This window comes from Eutrigla gurnardus, assembly GCF_963514095.1.
Source record: "Eutrigla gurnardus genome assembly, chromosome: 12".
In the NCBI taxonomy this organism is placed as follows: Eukaryota; Metazoa; Chordata; class Actinopteri; order Perciformes; family Triglidae; genus Eutrigla; species Eutrigla gurnardus.
This window is the reverse complement of record NC_139926.1, coordinates 7,940,319-7,958,529: the sequence shown is the minus strand read 5'-3', so window position 1 is coordinate 7,958,529 and position 18,211 is coordinate 7,940,319. Positions and strand designations below refer to the sequence as shown.

The following is an 18,211-nucleotide window of genomic DNA, read 5'->3' as shown; positions in this document are numbered from 1 at the left end:
GGTGGAGGAAGCATGCAGGCCTTTTATTTCTGGTAAAATATCAATACCACACATTCAAAATGTTTTTATTATTTACCAAAAGTAAAAGCGCCTGACATTTGTACTAAGTATAATACTGTTACTAAATGAACTTAGTTACAGTCTATTCCACCACTGATCTTAGACATCTGGACTTCAAATCACCAGTACTTACTGTGTTGGTTACATATAGTAGAACTGTTGTTCCCTCATTTCAGTGAAATGCTGTAGAAACAAAGTGATGTAACCGTAGACATCTGAAAAGCTTGGAACTTCTTCAGCCAACCAGCCAGATGATGGACCATCACATCAACAGAAGTTCACCATCCCAGTGTAACTGGGACGGCTGGGTGTTCCCCCAGGAAGCCTGACCACAGTCGAGGAAAATAAAAGATGAAAACGAAAAGGAAGTTAGCATCATGGCATGTTGTCAGAGTCATATGTGACAGCTTCACAGCTGTCCAGCTGTCCTCCGTGGAAGTGTGGAAGATACTGACGTGAAGTACGTTGTCACCAAAGCAGCCGGCTTCACTTTGTTTGCATACATTTTAAATCACACACGCAACAAATCACTACAACAAAAATGTAAGCCGTTGCAATAACTCCTGTAATTCTCCTCTTTACACTTTTAAGCTGTTTATGTTTGCAAATTCATATTCATATGATAATACATTGTGTCCCATGTATGAAACCTAAATCCACACTCCAATCTCACCAGCACCAGAGTTTGGGAATGTGTTAATTGATGGATTCAAGAGCTTGCAAACATTTTTACTGTAATTAGTTGGTGATTAAGTAATAATTGTTTGGGTGGTACATACACCCAATTTGCATTTAGTCTCTTTCAACATTTCACCATGAGGGTTTCATTTGCATTGATATTTGAACAGAGACAGCCCATCAAATCACATGGTCACAAAAAGAGGTACAGCTCATGAATAATATAGATATCAGACAAAAAGCGATGATGATGGTCTTGGTCTTTTGGCCGTCTGCAGTCTTCTAGTCGAACTCTTTGCTCAGCTTGGATTTGACATCCATGGTCTTGAAAGTAGTTTGGTCCTTCATTGAAACAGGGTTAGGGCTGCGTAGTATACTCGATACATGACTATTGTGTGGGAGTGGACGAGCGCATGTCTGGGCGTACACTGCATGTGTGTTTCAGTCTGTTTATTTGTATGTCCATGTGCACGACTGACTTGACCCGTCATCGTGTGTGTCACTCAAAGTCACAGCCAAGCAGTTCTACTCTCATGGTGATGCGGTTCATCCAGCCTCTGGGGATGATTCGGATGAAGCGGGAGAAAATAGGAGGGTAGATGTAGTTCTTCACGTGATCATTGTTATTTGTATTTCCCAAGAAAGTCTGGATTTGTTGAGAGAGAAAGACATTGTTAAGACTCACATCTGAACTGCAGTCAAATAAAATTGCACCTCATGTGATTACAATTTTCAGCCGCTCACCTTGGAAGAGAGGCTCTCGTCGTCCGTGTACTGGTTCCAGTGTATCCCATTGTTGCTGTACTGCAGGCTGTAGGAGATGACATACTTCTCTTGACCCAGAGACTTGGCTCCTTGCGTTATGATACCTGTGATCTTCTTAATTTGCGGCAGCTCCACCTGAAGCCACTGATTCATGTCATTATACTGTGGAGGAGACGTCACAGAGAGAGTGAGACCAGACTTAGTTTATGAACTACATTCTACCTAACGATGACCATGAATTTGAATGCATTCACTTTGACCTGTCGTATCTTTATTGGGATTTGTACCTTAGCCTGCCATGCATTGATGGTGCCCTGCATGTTGAGGCGTGCAAGAGAGGGTTCCCAGAGTCCATAGTACCAGTTGGAAGCTGTAGAGCTGGCTGTGATGCGGTGGTCTTCTATCAGTTTGCTCTCCATCCCCAGAGGCACGGAGCAGCCTGAGGCAGGACATTAGAAATGTCACATTCACAGGAAGCCAAATGATGATGATACTGAAGTACATACGCCGTGTGTGTGTGTGTGTGTGTGTGTGTGTGTGTGTGTGTGTGTGTGTGTGTGTGTGTGTGTGTGTGCTTTATCATTAAATATCCAAAACATTGCCACAGTGCCAGTGACTTGGGAATTGAACATGTCCAGTCTGTAGAACATGGTGGTAAACACGGTTTACAAAAATGTATTGGTGAGTTTATTAAAAAGAACTCAAACAAACGAACAAAAATGGAGCTCATAACAGTGTCCCGACTAAATTCCATGCGATTTGGAGAATCTACTGACACAATCATAATGTGTAAAATACATCTTTGATATTCTGTGGCAAAAAAAAGTGGAAAACAAAAGTGGAACAAACAACCAAACATATAGAGTAACATTTTACCGTCCAGCTCACAGCCGTAGAACTCCATGCGGACTGTGGCCTTGTTGTTCCAGTTGATGGGGTGGAGCCTAATGAACCGCCCAATCATAGGAGGAAAGAAAGTGTTTCTTTTTGCCTCATAGGCTTCCTGGTTCCCAGTGAATACCTGGTGAAAGGGAGTGACAGACAGACAGACAGACAGACAGACAGACAGACAGACGGACGGACGGACAGACAGACAGACAGACAGACAGACAGACAGACAGACAGACAGACAGACAGACAGACAGACGGACAGACGGACAGACGGACAGAAAGACAGACAGACAGACGCAAAATGGTGATCTCACTCTCTTAGCTTATAGTTGTTCTGCATTGATCAAAAGTGACAAAGCTTCTCTTCTACCTTCCTGAGCTCCCTGCTGTCGCCCTTATAGAAGATCCACTTCCGGCGGTCAGTGCTGTAGGAGATCCAGTACTTGATCACAAACTGGGAACTGAACATCTGCCGGGCTCCCTGTGTTGCCACCTGGCTGATCACAACTGGCCGCTGGAAGTCAACCTGTACAAGGGAAACAAAGGTATAAATAGCAGATTGTATTCACATAGAAACCAAGTGCACATATGCAACTATAATCAATGAAATACGTACTCTAACATCTCCAACACATACCTGAATCCAGCTCTTGGTCTCATCTGTGCTCCATGCGTTATATTTACCCTGATTGTTCAATCTGGCAAGATGGGGCTCCCAGTATCCTTCAAAGAAGGAAATGTTGTCATTTCTTCTATAGTGACATACAGTTTACAGCAATAATGTCTTAGGTAATTGCAATGCAGTAGGACCACAGCATATTTGTTGCCAATACGAATGGGTGCAGACAGGAGGAGGCATGGCTACCTCTCGTGTTGATTGCTGTGATCTGGTTGTCTTTCACACTGCCCGATTCTAAACCCAGCGGACGGTAGCAATCTAGGAGGACACATACAAGCAATATCTCGGTATTAAAACACAAACTAAAACAGTGTGCCTGAATGCTGCAGAGTTGTGTGGTTGTTTGTACCATTGTCTAGAACAAGAAAGAGGGTCTGCATGCCCTTCTGTTGGTTGGAACCCACTTCTGTCTCCAGCTGCCATAATCCAGGTTTGGATGGATACATCTCCAGAGTAGCAAAGCTCCCTGCAAGGACAATTTGGTATTTAACACATAGAGAGGCTAAGTCCCGCCTCTTCCGGTGTTCCCCGTGGGACCTTATTACAGAAGATATGTATGGTAGACAATGGTGAGAGGGAAATCATGTTTTAGATCCCTTTCGAATTGTACCATGAATTACACATGATAATGTTCTGTCACATACAATGTTAGTCAATTTAAATGATAATTTAGCAAGTGAAAGAAAGGCATACTCTGTAGTTTGTAGTAGTATTTATTTTTGTGTGAAACTGCTCAGTGACCTACATCTCGTGATGCACATGTGTGTCAATTACAGTCATTAGCTTAGCTTCCTTGCAAGCTCTGTGACTTAGCTAAGTTCTGTGCACAATTATCTTTTAAATTGACAAACGTGTAATTTTACCAATTTTTTATTTATTCGATCACAGAATTATTTGACACTGACTGCCATACTTATTTTTTTTATACCAAAATAAGGTCCATAGTGGTGCACCGCAGGGGGCGGGACATAGCCCCTCTATTGCCTCTGCTACGTTGTTGACATCAAAAATTGAGGTGTAAGGAGATATTGTCAATCCACATAACTTCTATTCAAAATGTAAAGCAGTAAGGCAGCTATATAATAATAATAATAATAATATATATATATATTATTCTGAATCCACTGAACAAACAACCATTATGTTACTCACCAGGCAGTAGTGGGTACACGGCTTGTCTGTAGCTGTTGATCATCTTGTGGATGAAGGTCTGTCCGTGGAAGTGAATGCTATGAAAGTCTTTAGGAGAACCCATGTTGATCAGGTACCAGCATGCCAGCTGGTTGGTGTACATCCTCAGGCCCTTCAGGGTATATATAATGCCATTGATGCCTTGGGAAACAACAGAAAAAAGACATTTTTCAAATATTTGTTTCTATTTCTGTAACTAATAAATCTTGAATGCATGGAAGAAACAGGTGGAGGATCGTTTAAACCAGGAACATGCATTACTGTGGAACTTGAGATTCTCGTTGAAGTTGGGTTCTATAAGTCTTCTTCGGTTTTTCCTCTGCATCAATTCACGGTTCTTTTCGTAGTACCAGCTCTGTGACTCGTCGAAGGTCATGAAAAGCAGCGTGAACTCCCTCATGTCTGGTATATGATCATCCAGAGTGCCTTCTCGACACACCAGCAAAGGCCCGATCAAGCCAGAGTGGATATCCCTTTCCTGAGAGACAGAGCATAGGCTATACATGTGCACATATTCCATCATGCTCTCCCCAAACATTCATACATTTAATGTGGTACTAAATTACCTCTTTGGCACTTTTGCACCTTTCAATTTGATGATTTCTGTTCTATTTTGTCTCTGTATGAATGTCCTATCTGTCCGTAAATTTCTGTCACATTGCTTGTCACATTGTTTTTTCTGTCATATACCCTTGCTATTGTGGGAGGGTGTGGGAGGAGTTCGGAGCAGCCATGTAGAAGGACTTTTGGTTGGCACCAAACCGTCTGTCATCTAAGAAGGGGGAAATGAGGAACCATCCAAGTTGTTTACAGTAAAGTAAGGTTACTGTTGACCTCAACTGAGGAGGTAATTGGGCTGTGGAAGGAGCACTTTGAGGAACTCCTGAATCCGACTTATACGCCCTCTATTGTAGAGGCAGAGCTGGAAGCTGATGGAGGATAATGTTTAATTTCCCTGGTAAAAGTCACTGAGGTATCCGGTAACCGGTGCTCCGGGGAATGATGAGATCTGTCCAGAAATGCTGAAGGCTTTGGGTGTGGAGGACTGTCTTGGGTGACGCATCGCTTCAACATTGCGTGGAAGTCAGGGACAGTGCTTAAGGAGTAACAGACTGGGGTGGTGGTCCCCCTGTTCAAAAAGGGGGACCAGAGAGTGTGTACCAATTACAGGGGTATCACACTACTCAGCCTCCCTGGTAAAGCCTACTCCAAAGTGCTGGAAAGAAGGGTTCGACCGATAGTTGAACCTTTGATTGAAAAGGAACAATGCGGGTTTGGTCCTGGTCGTGGAACAACAGACCAGCTCTTTACTCTCACAAGCGACATGTGTTTTGTGGACTTGGAGAAGGTGTATGGCCGGGCCATCCAATCTCTGTACTCCCAAAGGGAGAGCTGTGTTTGGGTACTCGGGAGAAAGTCAAACCAGTCACCAATCCTGTTAGTGATATTCATGGACAGGATAACAAGGCGTAGTCGGGGGGAGGAGGGTTTGCAGTTCAGTGTGCTGAGGAACTCATCGCTGTTTTTTGCAGATGATGTGGTAGAGTGTGTGAAGCAGTCGGGATGAGGATCAGCATCTCTAAATCTAAAGGCTCAGTTATGCTTCCGCGTAGTGATCACGCAATGGCCACACAGTTGCTGGGAGACCGTGATGGTTCTGCGTTGGGTTTAAGTGTCGAAATGCAATTCAATGCCACACCGGTAGAGGGTGCTATGTTTTTTGTAAAGACTGACCGACCGACCGAGACTCTTGACGTATATCGTCGTTAGCCTCGTTATAGCCTATTTGTTTACTTTCCGGCTTTAAACATCCACAATTTTTCAGGACATGGTGTTTTATTTCTTTGTGCAAAAGCGACAAGGTGCAAACAATAAAACGAGGTGCAAACAATGAAAATAGCCTATTAAAAGTTTAAATGGCGGTGTTTATGAGTGGAAACCGGAAAAGCGGTCTCCAGCGGATGTAGTTAGCGGACCAATCACAGCCAATGCCGCTGCGTTGGTGTTGCGTCGCCTTGACGCGCTTCTAGGATTTTTGGGAGGTGCACGTCAGGCCCTTGCGTTGGACGTAAGGGGGGTTCGCAAGGACGTAAGGGGTCCACAAGCCCCCTTGCGTTGTGTCGACGCGGAAGCATAACTTGGGCTTAAGGCTATGGTGCTCAGCAGGAAACTGATGGGCTGCCTACTCCGGGGAGTGAATGAGTCCTTACCCCAAATGAAGCTGTTCAAGTACCTTGGAGGCTTGTTCGCGAGTGAGGGGACAATGGAACGTGAGATTGGCTAGAGAATCGTACTCTGGTACTGTTGTGACGAAAAGAGAAAGGAAGACCCAGGACTAGGTGGAGAGATTATATCTCCACACTGGCCTAGGGATGCCTCGGGACCCTCCAGTCAGAGTTGGCCCGGGAAAGGGATGTTTGGAGTCCCCTGCTGGAGCTTTTGCTCCCACGACCCGACCACGGATAAGCGGTTGACGATGATGATGATTGCTGTTGTGTTTTATACACTAACACTGTGTCTCACTTCAGGTTAAATAAAGATGACATTTACATCAATCTCAATTTAAAGCTGACACAATCCTGATGAAAACTGGTTCAGTGTGTATGTTACCTCAGGCCATTCATATTTTTATGCCACAACCGCAAACTCAATTCCTACATACATGGTTTTAATTTGTATGAGTGAACTGTAGATCCCTACTGTCTGCCATACTAAGCTTTAATTAATAAATGTCTACAAAGTATACTCACAGGATTAACGCCTGAATAGTAGGCCCAGGTCCGACAGCTAGACTCGCCTGGTGTTGGCCCAACCATAGAATTGACCTTCCATATATATGTGAAGGTGGCATTGGGTTTAACGTCGTTGTCATATTTATACCAGTACTTAGAGCCATCGTCATAGGACAGACCCTCTGTCTGCTTGGTATAGGAAACCCCATTTGGGTGTAAGGAGTACGGACGGTTGGCTTTGTTCCTGAACACCACCTACAAGAAAAGAAGACACATTCTGTGGTTGCGTAGTTAGACATTTTAGAAAACACTTACGAGGCCACATATGAGGCCACTGACTGTAGCCTCATATTCACGCAAAGAATACAATTTGAAAATGTGTGCAGCTGATGCTGACAGTCTTACCATGATGCTTTGGCCAACCTCCGCCTTGATGACAGGTCCCAGGATGCCTAGATGCTCATCCATCTCTCCACGGATGTCAGGTATTCTGAAGCTGCTGTCCATGTAACTCCGGAAAACAGCCTTGGTGAACTTTGTTCCTCTGCTGTTTGGTGGTAACTTGTCTATCCTCCTGTGGCGATAACAGGACCTTGTTTCAGCTTTGAATGTGTATGGTTGTGATCCTGCTTTAGCCATGTCTTTACAAATGTTATATGAGCACGTTTGGATTACCACCCTTACAAAATGTCAGTCCAAGATATGCAAACCAAGCAGGAAGACGCTCAAAAACAGAAGAAGAAGAAGAAGAGGCCACAAAAACCCTCACAGTGACTATGAAGAGGGGCAAAGCTACCACAAAGAGACACTGAAATGATGCGAAACTACTATAAAGATACAGAAAACAACAATAAAAAGAGGCTACAATTATAAAGTCAGATTGTCTTTCTTCTGTGTGAGCGTTTTTTTTTTACTGCTGCCTCTGAACTTACCTCTGTCCGTAGCCAGCGTAGTCCCACTCAACCTCCTCTGCAGCAATGAAGTAAGTTTTGACATTCGGACCTGATAATTTCAAGTAGTATTTGGTGGTGTCATCAAGGTTGAGATTGCTGATGTCTTCATGACTGCTGTAGGGGTCAATGTAGGTCACATACTCGTATTCATCTGCTTTGACATTTTCCTCCTCCGGCGCTACATGATTTGAATCTTCCCCAGGAACATACAGTTCATAGTCACTAAAATCGGGCCGGGGCACACCAATGACCACGGGTATGTTAATGAGCTCCTGTTCATCAGAGACAGGTTGTGGTGAAAGGGGCCGTGACCCACGCGGGGTCATGGCTGGATTGAATCCACGAGGAGAAAATGGTAAGCCGCTCCTGGGCTGAGGCTTGTATTCCTTCCTCCTCTTGGTTTTCATGCCGTGGCCCTTCTGGGGCCACTGTCGGAGGTTCACTTTTTTTGTATTTTTTGGGGTTGCCGTTGTTTGAGGGGTTTTTCTCCCAAAATATTTCATCATGTAGTCGGGAATCTCCACGGGCTCCATTTGGTGAGTTCCCTCATAAGTCCAGTTGTGCCCCTGAATTTTGACAGAGGTGGTTTTAATCACCTCTGTGTTGTTTCCTTTAAGGTAGATCAGCACTTCTTCACTGCTGTCGGAGGCAATCAGCTCCACATTATTGCTCTCTCTCTCTGCATCGCTGGGGAGGGACAGGTTCGTCTCATTGGAGAAACTTTCTGCAGAAGATGTGTGGTTCAACTCACCCAGGAGAGCCGTGACATTCCCACTACTCTGTGAACTAACCTCCCCAGTTGAATTTGATCTGGAAATGTTCGCCGTGACATTATGAAAGGGCCGAGTTTCGAGCAGAGCTTGTGTTGTGTTTTGAAGGCTTGAATTGACTGGAATAGTCACAATTTCAGAGGAGTTCATTTGGACGTCAAACAAGCTCAAAGACCCTTGCTCTGCCGTGGTGATCAGGGAGTCATTGTCACTGGTTTTGTTGTCTTTGCTTTCCAATTCCAACTCTGAGAGGGTCAAGTTGCTTCTGTCTACACTGCTGATGTTAACCGCTCCAACATCAGCTCTTGGAATAGATAATGAAAGGTTTCTTGTATGTGCCGACCCATTAATATTCTCATCTCGGACTTCTGCACTGACTGATGGAGGGGAGACTGTGCCCTCTGGTATACTGTGGAGGTTGTCGGTGCTGGTATTGAATAGCGGCACAGAGTCAGAAAACACGTCCCCTCTGGTGAGTCTCTCCTGGGAGTCCTCCGTCAAGATCGTGCCCACAGAAGTCTGGTTCTCACCAGTCAGGGATATATTTAATCTTTCAGTTTCCTCGATGGAACTGGCATTTTCTCGAGATGTTTCAGTAAGATTGGCACTTCCTTGTAATGTTACCGTAAGATTGGTCATTTCTGTGGATGTATTTCCAACCATTGATAATACTGTTGTATTCTTTGTGTCGGGCACTCCAACAATATCAAGATTTGAGACGGCAGACGCACTGCTGTTTGTAGCAATGCTGTCGTTCTTTACTAGTATATTTGTGATGTGCAAAATAGTTGTGTTCTCTCTTTTATACAGAGAGGAATTGACAAAAGTTGATAGTGTGCTACTGTTCTGCATATGTATTGCATTCTCACTGATGTTTTGGCTCAGCAAATGAACTGCTGTGAGGTTTAGCCGATCGACCTCTTTCACATTTGAAAGTGTTGTCTTATTGAATGTATTTGGCTTTGGAATAGAGGTCAAATTTTTATTCTGTGTCTCCTTGAGATTAAGGGTGATGTTGGTATCTCCTTCAAGCACATCAATAGCATCATAGTCGAGGAAAGAGAGGTCCAGCTGCTCTACGCTTGAGTTATTGGATTGGTTCTTCAGAGACCTGAGACCTAATTCATCTGCAAATAAGTCTGTGTAAATGTCTATCTCCTTTGGAGTTTCTACTACAGGTGTTGGCTTCTCCTTTTCCTTGTTGATGTCTTCCAATTTGGCAGGGTTCCACACAGTAAATTCTGTGAACGCTGCTGGATCTTCATAGTCATTGTACTCATACTGGTGGTCACGATAGCACTCAACATCCTGAAACCTAACGCGCATTCCTTTGGTTGTCTCATGGGAATTCAGGGAGGCCATGAGCCAGATACCTGGTTCAAGAGAAACACAAAAAGTCATATTTGAAAAACTAAGCAGTTTTCACAAGCAAATGTTTCAGCTTGTGACATTAACTATTAACAGTCTACAGACTCACATATGATGGCCCTGAGAGTTCACCGCACTGCAAATCAAGAAAACACATACAATAGATCAACCAAATAAAGAAATGTCGTCACCAATTCAGCATGCAACGCTTTTAGAAAATGCGCTGCTAGACGCTCTTTGCACATGACTGGCACATGCAGGGTCATATCTACAAGGTTGTTGAGGACATTGGCATTAAATGGTTAAGGTTAATGGGTTGTGCTGATGACACACAACTATATATTATATATTATAATAGTTCCCTATTCCCCAACGATCCGAGCCATATCTGAGCCCCATTGATACACTCAGAATCTATCAAGGGTACTAATAACTGGATGTCTAGCCATTTTTTATAGCTTAACAGTGACAACACAGAAATGCTGTTTATCCGGGCGAAGGCTCACAGGCAAGAAATCTCTTTTGAATTGTCACAATTGTCTCTGGAAAATGTCACACAAGTCAGAAACCTTGGTGTCATCCTGGATTAACGGCATAATTAAAGCTGTATTTTATCATTGAAGAAATATTGCGACGGTAAGGAACTTTTTATGAGATGCTAAAAAAACTGGTCCATGCTTGTGTTTCCAGTCGGCTAGACTACGGTAATGTGCTGCTCACAGGATTATTGAAAAGGCATCTAAATCGCCTGCAGCTACTTGAGATGGCAGCTGCAAGAGTTTTATCTAGAAAAAGTACATTTGACCATATAACATCTGTGCTGAGGTCTTACGTTGTAACCTCAATATCTCTCTGATATGCTGGTGAACTATGAATCAGCCAGGAAATCTGGAAAAGGCCATCTGGTTATTCCATAAAAATCGGTGAAAGTGCCTTTAGCTTTTATGCTCCAAGCCACTAGAACATCCCTCCCACTCATGTTAGGTGTGCCCCAACGTATCGTCCTGTTAGTGTCACCTGGAAACAGTTTCTGTTGTGTTGTGAGCTTCTTGTAAAATTGGCAACAAAGTTTCTGTAATTGCTTGTGTAAACCTGCACGTTTTCTTAATCTGCAGCTCTCAGGGCCACCGTACTTACACCTAATATCACAGTCTTATAGAGTCTTATATCCTGTATGTACAGTCTCATACATTTCTGTTGGCACAATATTTTCTCAAATTAAAGCATCCCTACGGATGAAACATTTGGAATATCAACACATAACTTGACATCATAAAGGCATTGTAATCCGTGACTGACCAATGTTGTCCATGTTCATAGAAATGGTCTCTCCAGTCATCGGGTACAGGCTGAGGAAGTCCTCTGTCCGTCCATTCAGGTCAAACGTGTGGCCGTAGAAAGTAGCTGTCTGGATGTAGTCCTGTGCTCCAATGCTGGACACGTGCCATGTTACAATCTCTCCATTGCAGAAGCCCAGGAGCGGCCCGCTCTCAAACACATAACCGTTAATTGCTGCGAGGAAATTTACATGAAGGTTAAGGCAATGCAGTTAGATCTATGAACATATAAGAGAGAGTATATCATGTCTTTTTGGATGAGCTTTGATTAAATTATAGCAAAAACTCACTATGCATGACATTAGACTTATAAAAGTCTGGGTCGGCCTTGTTGACTTTGGATCTGTCGCAATATTGGCGAATGTTGTCATCCAGGTACCAGCTCTTGTTCTCATCAAATACAGCCAACATAGCATGCTGCTCCTTGTCTGCTTTCAGCTGCAGACACAAACCCATTGTGACTTTAATTTTAACAGGTTTCTCATTCAACATAGAGAAACCAACAAGCTCCTTGATTTTGGGTCTCAAATCAAGGAGCTTGTCTCATTAACAGCTTTCAACTCAAGAGCAAAAGACTTAGGTCTCCCTTGAAAAATAGTTTTTTTCATCTCGACAGGACAAACCTGGTTAAATAATAATAAAAGAAAAACATATCTAGGAGGGATGTGTACTGTACATTTCCAATCAATCGTCTAACTAATGTATCAAGTGTTATAAGTGACACAACGATGTCTGGCTGCAGTCTTTGCGGTGTGTTCAAGTGCAACTTTTTAGCCATGAGACAAGTGATGTGAGGCGATGCTACTAGTTCTTTGATGTTGGTTTAGTGTGTCTGGACCTAAGTACAGAATCTTTGTATGGACCAACTAGTCGGCAGGAGGTGCCAGGTTGCTAGCATGCCTAAAATTAGCATTCTTTTTACCTGCACACCCCTGATATTGAGGGAGTGACTCTTGCAGATGAGGATCTGTCCGATCAGTCCTGAGGCGATGTCGCGTGCTGTGTCCACTGCACTGTGGTACAGTCGTGTAAGACACCGGGAGTCTTTCTCGAAAGGCTCGTCCTCGTCCACCACTGTCCACACATAGGTGTGCGTCTCTCCTGGCTGAACACCATGAGACTGGTTGCCTGGCAAACACATCTCATCAATTTAATTGGAATCCTTTTTACATATTGAAGCCATTGGGAGGAGAGATGTAGTACCTCCTGGTGGGTAGTTGACGCCCTCATCAGACTTCTCTATTGTCAGTCCATGTGGATAGATGCTGTAGGGCCTGGAGGCCTTGTTCTTAAAAACAATCTGGAAATGGATAGGAGGATGAGTGAGAACACGCCGTCTGTAGACAGTGATTAGTGATATGAAATAATGACCCGAGTATGAGAGACGTGTGATTCATGACTTGGCTCTGTGCTCACAGGTACTGATTTGAAATACCACCGACTGTGGGGATGAAGTGCTGGGTTTCAGCTCTAATTTGATAGTGTTTAAATCCACAGCATATGAACAGTATAGGAACTGTCGTTAACATAAAAACAACATCTTAAATATTGATTTGCAAATAATTCCAGACCAAGACCAACTCTTGGTGCCTCTCCTGAATATACAGCGCCAGACGTTATTTCAGGTTTTACATAATTGAATATACTGTGTTAATGCCTAAATATTCAAGCTAACCTACGATGAATGAGCTTATTTGCCTCGTATTATTAATACTTTGTAATGAAGTGTTTAACAAAGCACAAAGAAATATAATTTTACTGAGAAGGTGCTATACAAATTTGCTCTAATTGAATATAATCTCACCTTGATGACATCTCTGATTTGCGCTCTGATCACTGGACCCAAGATCCCAAGCTCATTTTTCTTTTGCTTGGACTCCATCCTGTCAGTGAATGACTCGTTTGTGTACAGTGTGTACACCGCCTTCTTGTACTTCCCACCGATGCGCGTCGATGACCGTCTCAGGTACTGTAACTTGAAGTCCCTTTGCACAAAGATAAGAGGTATTTTGAGAATAACAAGACCATATAAAAAAAACAGTGTTTTTAATCAGTGCAAAACTGATCTTCTATTTCAAATAAAGGTTCAAGAGTTGAGAGATTATTTTAATGGATGCAGCAGAGTGAAAGATGGAAAATAACTCCTAATGTGTTGAGCTTCTTCAGTAAAGCAAAGGAGAAAATAAAAACCGGTTTAGTGGGAAGGGGCACACTAAAAATCAGCAGCATTGTCATAGGCTCCCTTTTGTCAATAAACAGCGTTGAACAATGCTATTGCAGTGAATGAAAATACTACAGTAGCACATTAATCATAAACACAAAGGTTAATTTTGCTACAGAGGGAATTCTGATTGATTTGCATGTTGCCTGTAAAAATGCTATGAAATGCAAAAAGATGTATCTGTAAATTCTGCTTACTCATCCATGTGTTCTTTAATATCAGATGCATAGTCCCACAGAACTTCCTCAGCAGCTATGTAGTACGTCCACACCCTGCTGTATCTCTTCTGTTCGATGGTCATCCTTCGCCGGGGTGCTTGGAAGCCGTCACACTTTTTCACATCCACGAAGCCATGCATGCCAGCTGCAATAGAAATGTTGTACGATTGGCCAAAAGGATCTAGATGTGTGGCGGATGACGGATCCACTCATCTCCTGAGCAGAGGAACACTTACCCTCCATGTGCTTGATTGTGTGCGAGGAGAGCAGCCAGCGGCCTGCGTGGAGGGCCACCATGCTGGCGGTGGCAGAGGTGCCGCTGATCAGACCCACCGACGACACCTTGTGGCCGTTCTGCTGCAGCACCTGCCCGTTCATGTGCACTGAGAACACCTCAGGCTCTGAGCTCATGCCCACCAGATGCAGGCCCACCGAGGCGTACGCACAGACACTGACATCTGGACGGAAAAGGGGGAACGGTCCGTCACTTTGTGTATTTTAAACTTTGAATTGTTTTGTTTAAGCAGGACATCTGGGGCATGTCTTTTCACTATGACTTGTACCACTCCACCATACATCTGTTAATTAGCTGTGTCAATCAGATCACTCATTTGAGCAAAATTTGCCACAACAGTATTTGATCAAAGTCACTCTCTAACAAAGATGATGCACTGAAAGCTCCGCCCATGGTTTGAAACTCTTCTGGTCTCCTAAGTTGGCATGGTGTTTCCGAGGAGATCAGACAAACCAAACACTGGCTCTAGATGGGGCCCGCCACTAGGTGCCGCCAGATCCTTTACAAAGATCATGGCTCCCTCTCTAACTCACTGAGTGAAGACTGGACAGACTAACCAGGTAGCGATCCCATTGCGTATCCGTTGATGGTGTATTTAACATGGTCGGCAGGCATGTTTGGTTTGTACTTGCTCTCTCTCTCATCAAAAACACCAAACAGGAAGACATACTCCTGGTGGACGCCGATCTGCTTCCCTGACTCATCCAAACTGCCTGAGAGAGAGAGAGAGAGCGAGAGAGAGAGAGAGAGATTATATATGAGAGATATGAAAATAAAAATCAACAGATATTTTGTGATTTGAAACGCAGCCACATTATATTGCTTACCGGCTTTGCAGACGAGCAAAGCACCGATGAGGCCCGAGTTGTAGTCCTCAACGACATCTTTGTGGGAGATGTAGGTGTAGGTGAGACAGGTAGGGTCATCGGGCTGTGGAGAAACCTCTGGCGTCACCTCCCAGAAGTAAACATGCTCACTGTCGGGCTGCACTATGTCGTCCTGTTTCTCTTTCTGCGATGTGTTGTCGAAGTAGTTGGCTCCTGTAAAAACAAACAAAGCATTCAGTTTGCAAGCGAGAAAATCTCTCTTCTTTATGGATGAATACAGACTTGTGTTGTTACGGTCTAATTAATGAAATCCCATTGCCTAGCAGGGGTCTGAAGAGAATATTGACTTTCATGGTATTCCACTCAATCCCCCAAAAACGAAATAATGAAGACTTAATTAAGAGTTCCCTGCCTGCTCTACTTTAATATTGAATCTCTCTGCACTCTGACTTTCACATTAAAAGCAAATCAAGAAGCACTTAGTGATCATTTCCTACATCCACAATGGCAGTAATATCCTGTTACTGAACACAGGCTTAGCCATGCTTCCTGTTGGACTTCAGTACCATCTACTGTGATAATCTGCCTGTCCTGGTTAATATTTTAGAAGAAGACAAACACGGTTGTTTGTTGTGTTGGCCAATCTTGTGTAACCTCCTTCATCTGCAGCTGGGTTAACAGGAACCTACCCTCTGACTGTTTCCCGTAAGCGACCCCATGTGGGTGGATGCTGTGCGGTCCCTCGGCCATGTTTCTGAATGTGACGACAATGGTCTCTCCCACCTCAGCCCTCAGTGTGGGTCCAAGAAGACCTGCGGAGAAGAGACGTGCTCAAGTTTATTTTGGAATCCAACCATTTGAATGTTTTGGTTTCGCCTCACACTGGTGATGTTAAGTCATGTCGATTCATAACTGACTGTTCCTGACCAGCAAATATCATTTCACCATTGGCTCATACTGTATATTGTAATGTTCTCTTACTGGATACGTCGTCGAAAGGAAAGAGTATGGATTTTTTGCCACAATGTTCCTTTTTTAGGAACATTATAAAAGTGTACTAATTTTATGGAAGTGGAAGTCTTCACTTGGAATGGTTGTTAAGTGATGATTTTTTGCTTGTGCAGGAATATAATTTTTCTGAAGTTCTAAACTTTTTTACAATGTTCTACATGAAAGGAAAACGTCTCTCTACTTAAAGGATGAACGCCATTCATCCAAAAGATATTCTTTCATTTGAAGTTTTAATTATGGTGGTGGGAGTAATGCCTGACAAGTCTCTACAAAATACGTAGAGAAACAGTATTAAACAGGTATTCTATATCTATATCTTTATTTTCAGATTAATCTCATAGGGTATACATATAGTTTGAGGATTATAGCATCATAGTCTGTAGAAAGAATATACTTTACTTTAATTTCTGTAAAGCAATTTGTCTTTGTTTTTTATTTTATTTTATTTTTTACAGACACTATATCCCCATTTTTCTTTTATTTGGGTAAAGTTCATATTTATGTTGTCAGATTTCACTGTGACCTTTAAAATCAGTCTTAGTTTATTCTACTGGACAGTTATTGGTGTAATTAAAGTAAATGATTTAGACCTGCAGCTTATGGAGAGAGGAATTAGATACGGTATCACTTTAAGAAACATTTACATAATCAGGTTCTAAACAGCTTTAATGTGTCTAAAAGTTAACATTACAGTAACTCTTGTTCAACAGAAGAAGACAATGTCTGTTGCTTTTAACGTGTTACAAGCTGGACTTCTTCACTGGTTAATGTGTCGTTCTAATACAGTAGTAAAAAGATGCAAGCAAAGGTTTTGTATGTTCCTCCTGGGGGCTAAGCCCCCCTGTCTTTAAATCCTAGTGCCGTCCCTGGTTGAACCTTGTGTCCGGCAGGAAGCATCTGCATTTATTTCATTTCTACACTCATTTATTCAGGTTTATCCTCGTCTACATAATCTGTCTTATTACTTTGTTATTTTCTGTTATTTCTTCTGAAACGGAACGGTCGGTCACTTTGTGTCAACTGTAATAAATGTACCATTTAGACACATTGTAATTACACCACTAATTAGTACCAAAGGCTGTAACAGTTATGTACTTTTCAATTCCCTTCTGGGAAATTATCAGGAAATAAACGTTTATATCTGATTCCCTGGAAAGGATATTTTGAGCCAGACATACCTAACCAGGAGGGATGAGTCTTAGCCTGTTGGAAGTCTTTGTCATACTCCCGAAAGACCACTTTCTTATAGGTGGGACCAAACCTAAAGGAAAAACACAAAACATGAATCAGCATACAGAGGAAAACGCATTACGTACACCAGCAGCACAACAGGACACTTCAAGATACGAAGGCACACGTTTCCTTACATGTTGCAACTAACGTTGAACTGTGTGTGCGTTCATGCTGATATACTATCAACTATCATAGGATGAAGAACAGGCTGCCAGAGAAATGGATCAAGGACCCACTGGACTGTTTTTAAACTGTACAAATAATGTCAATAACAGAATCCAAATATCATAACATAATTCAAATAAAATAAAAGATCTATATAAAATCATGAAATTTTAATAATTAAAATTAAGTCTTACACCTGTTGCCTTCATAACTCTTGTCCTGTTTTTAATATCACAAATCCTCCAACCAGCATCCCGCTATAGTGTCCTACCCGTTTGTGTTTGTGGCATTGCCATAGTAGTCCCAGTCGATCTCAACAGCAGCGATATAATAGTGCCTCTCCTTGGGTTCCTGCTGGTCTGCTTTGACCTGGAGGACAGTCAGAAGAACCAGGACAGGCAGGAGACACCAAGCTCCAGCCCGCTCACAAAGCCTCATATCTGGGATCAACCCTCCAGGTGAAACAGGTCTGTCGTACAAGGGAAGAAGCTGTGATCTGACAGGCGAGGAGCGGTCCGCCTCTTGTTTTATCTGTCACTGACACACAAACACGCACATCTAAACTTTATGTCCCAGGGCAATGAACTGTGTCTAGCCATCTTTTTTTCTCTCTTTCTCATAATTGAAACCCGATGTGTTTTGCTGTGAGTCAACCCCATGGGGTGTGCTTATTCTCTTGAAACGTGTGGTGTCGTAAATTTATTCGACGATTTGTCTAACCTCAAAATGTACCAGGAAAATCCTCCAGTAAAAAAGACACCATCATTCAAGAGAAAAACATGACTGCATGTGTGGTCGGAGGAGGAAACCCATCCCA

General features: G+C 43.0%; 1 protein-coding gene across 2 annotated transcripts; it reads right to left on the bottom strand.

Annotated features, from left to right (window-relative positions):
• Positions 1-816: 816 nt before the first annotated feature.
• On the bottom strand, positions 817-17,890 carry f5 (coagulation factor V). Of its 2 annotated transcripts, XM_084023733.1 has the most exons (25): positions 17,666-17,883; positions 17,175-17,257; positions 15,675-15,797; positions 14,986-15,198; positions 14,716-14,871; positions 14,100-14,321; positions 13,843-14,008; positions 13,229-13,409; positions 12,628-12,724; positions 12,347-12,552; positions 11,715-11,862; positions 11,387-11,599; positions 7,929-10,092; positions 7,402-7,570; positions 7,015-7,251; positions 4,526-4,742; positions 4,226-4,405; positions 3,423-3,539; positions 3,260-3,331; positions 3,032-3,117; positions 2,765-2,920; positions 2,380-2,524; positions 1,791-1,942; positions 1,483-1,665; positions 817-1,384 (listed from the first exon to the last, which is right to left on the bottom strand). In XM_084023733.1, the coding sequence occupies exons 1-25, from the start codon at positions 17,830-17,832 to the stop codon at positions 1,238-1,240; spliced, it is 6,000 nt and encodes a 1,999-aa protein (XP_083879859.1). In that variant the 5' UTR covers positions 17,833-17,883; the 3' UTR covers positions 817-1,237. The 2 variants fall into 2 exon arrangements, 1 of the variants encoding a protein (XP_083879859.1); XR_014598114.1 differs by lacking the exons at positions 817-1,384; positions 1,483-1,665; positions 1,791-1,942 and having other exon boundaries at positions 2,406-2,524; positions 2,663-2,920; positions 17,666-17,890.
• Positions 17,891-18,211: the final 321 nt, after the last annotated feature.

Bases quoted from the DNA above. Each gene is read 5' to 3' on its own strand.
- f5 (XM_084023733.1), bottom strand. From the start codon at position 17,832: ATGAGGCTTTGTGAGCGGGCTGGAGCTTGGTGTCTCCTGCCTGTCCTG. The intron at 11,600-11,714 runs GTGAGTTTTTGC...ATTTCCTCGCAG, and splicing joins TAAGTCTAATGTCATGCATA to CAATTAACGGTTATGTGTTT. The intron at 3,540-4,225 runs GTGAGTAACATA...TTGTCCTTGCAG, and splicing joins CGTGTACCCACTACTGCCTG to GGAGCTTTGCTACTCTGGAG.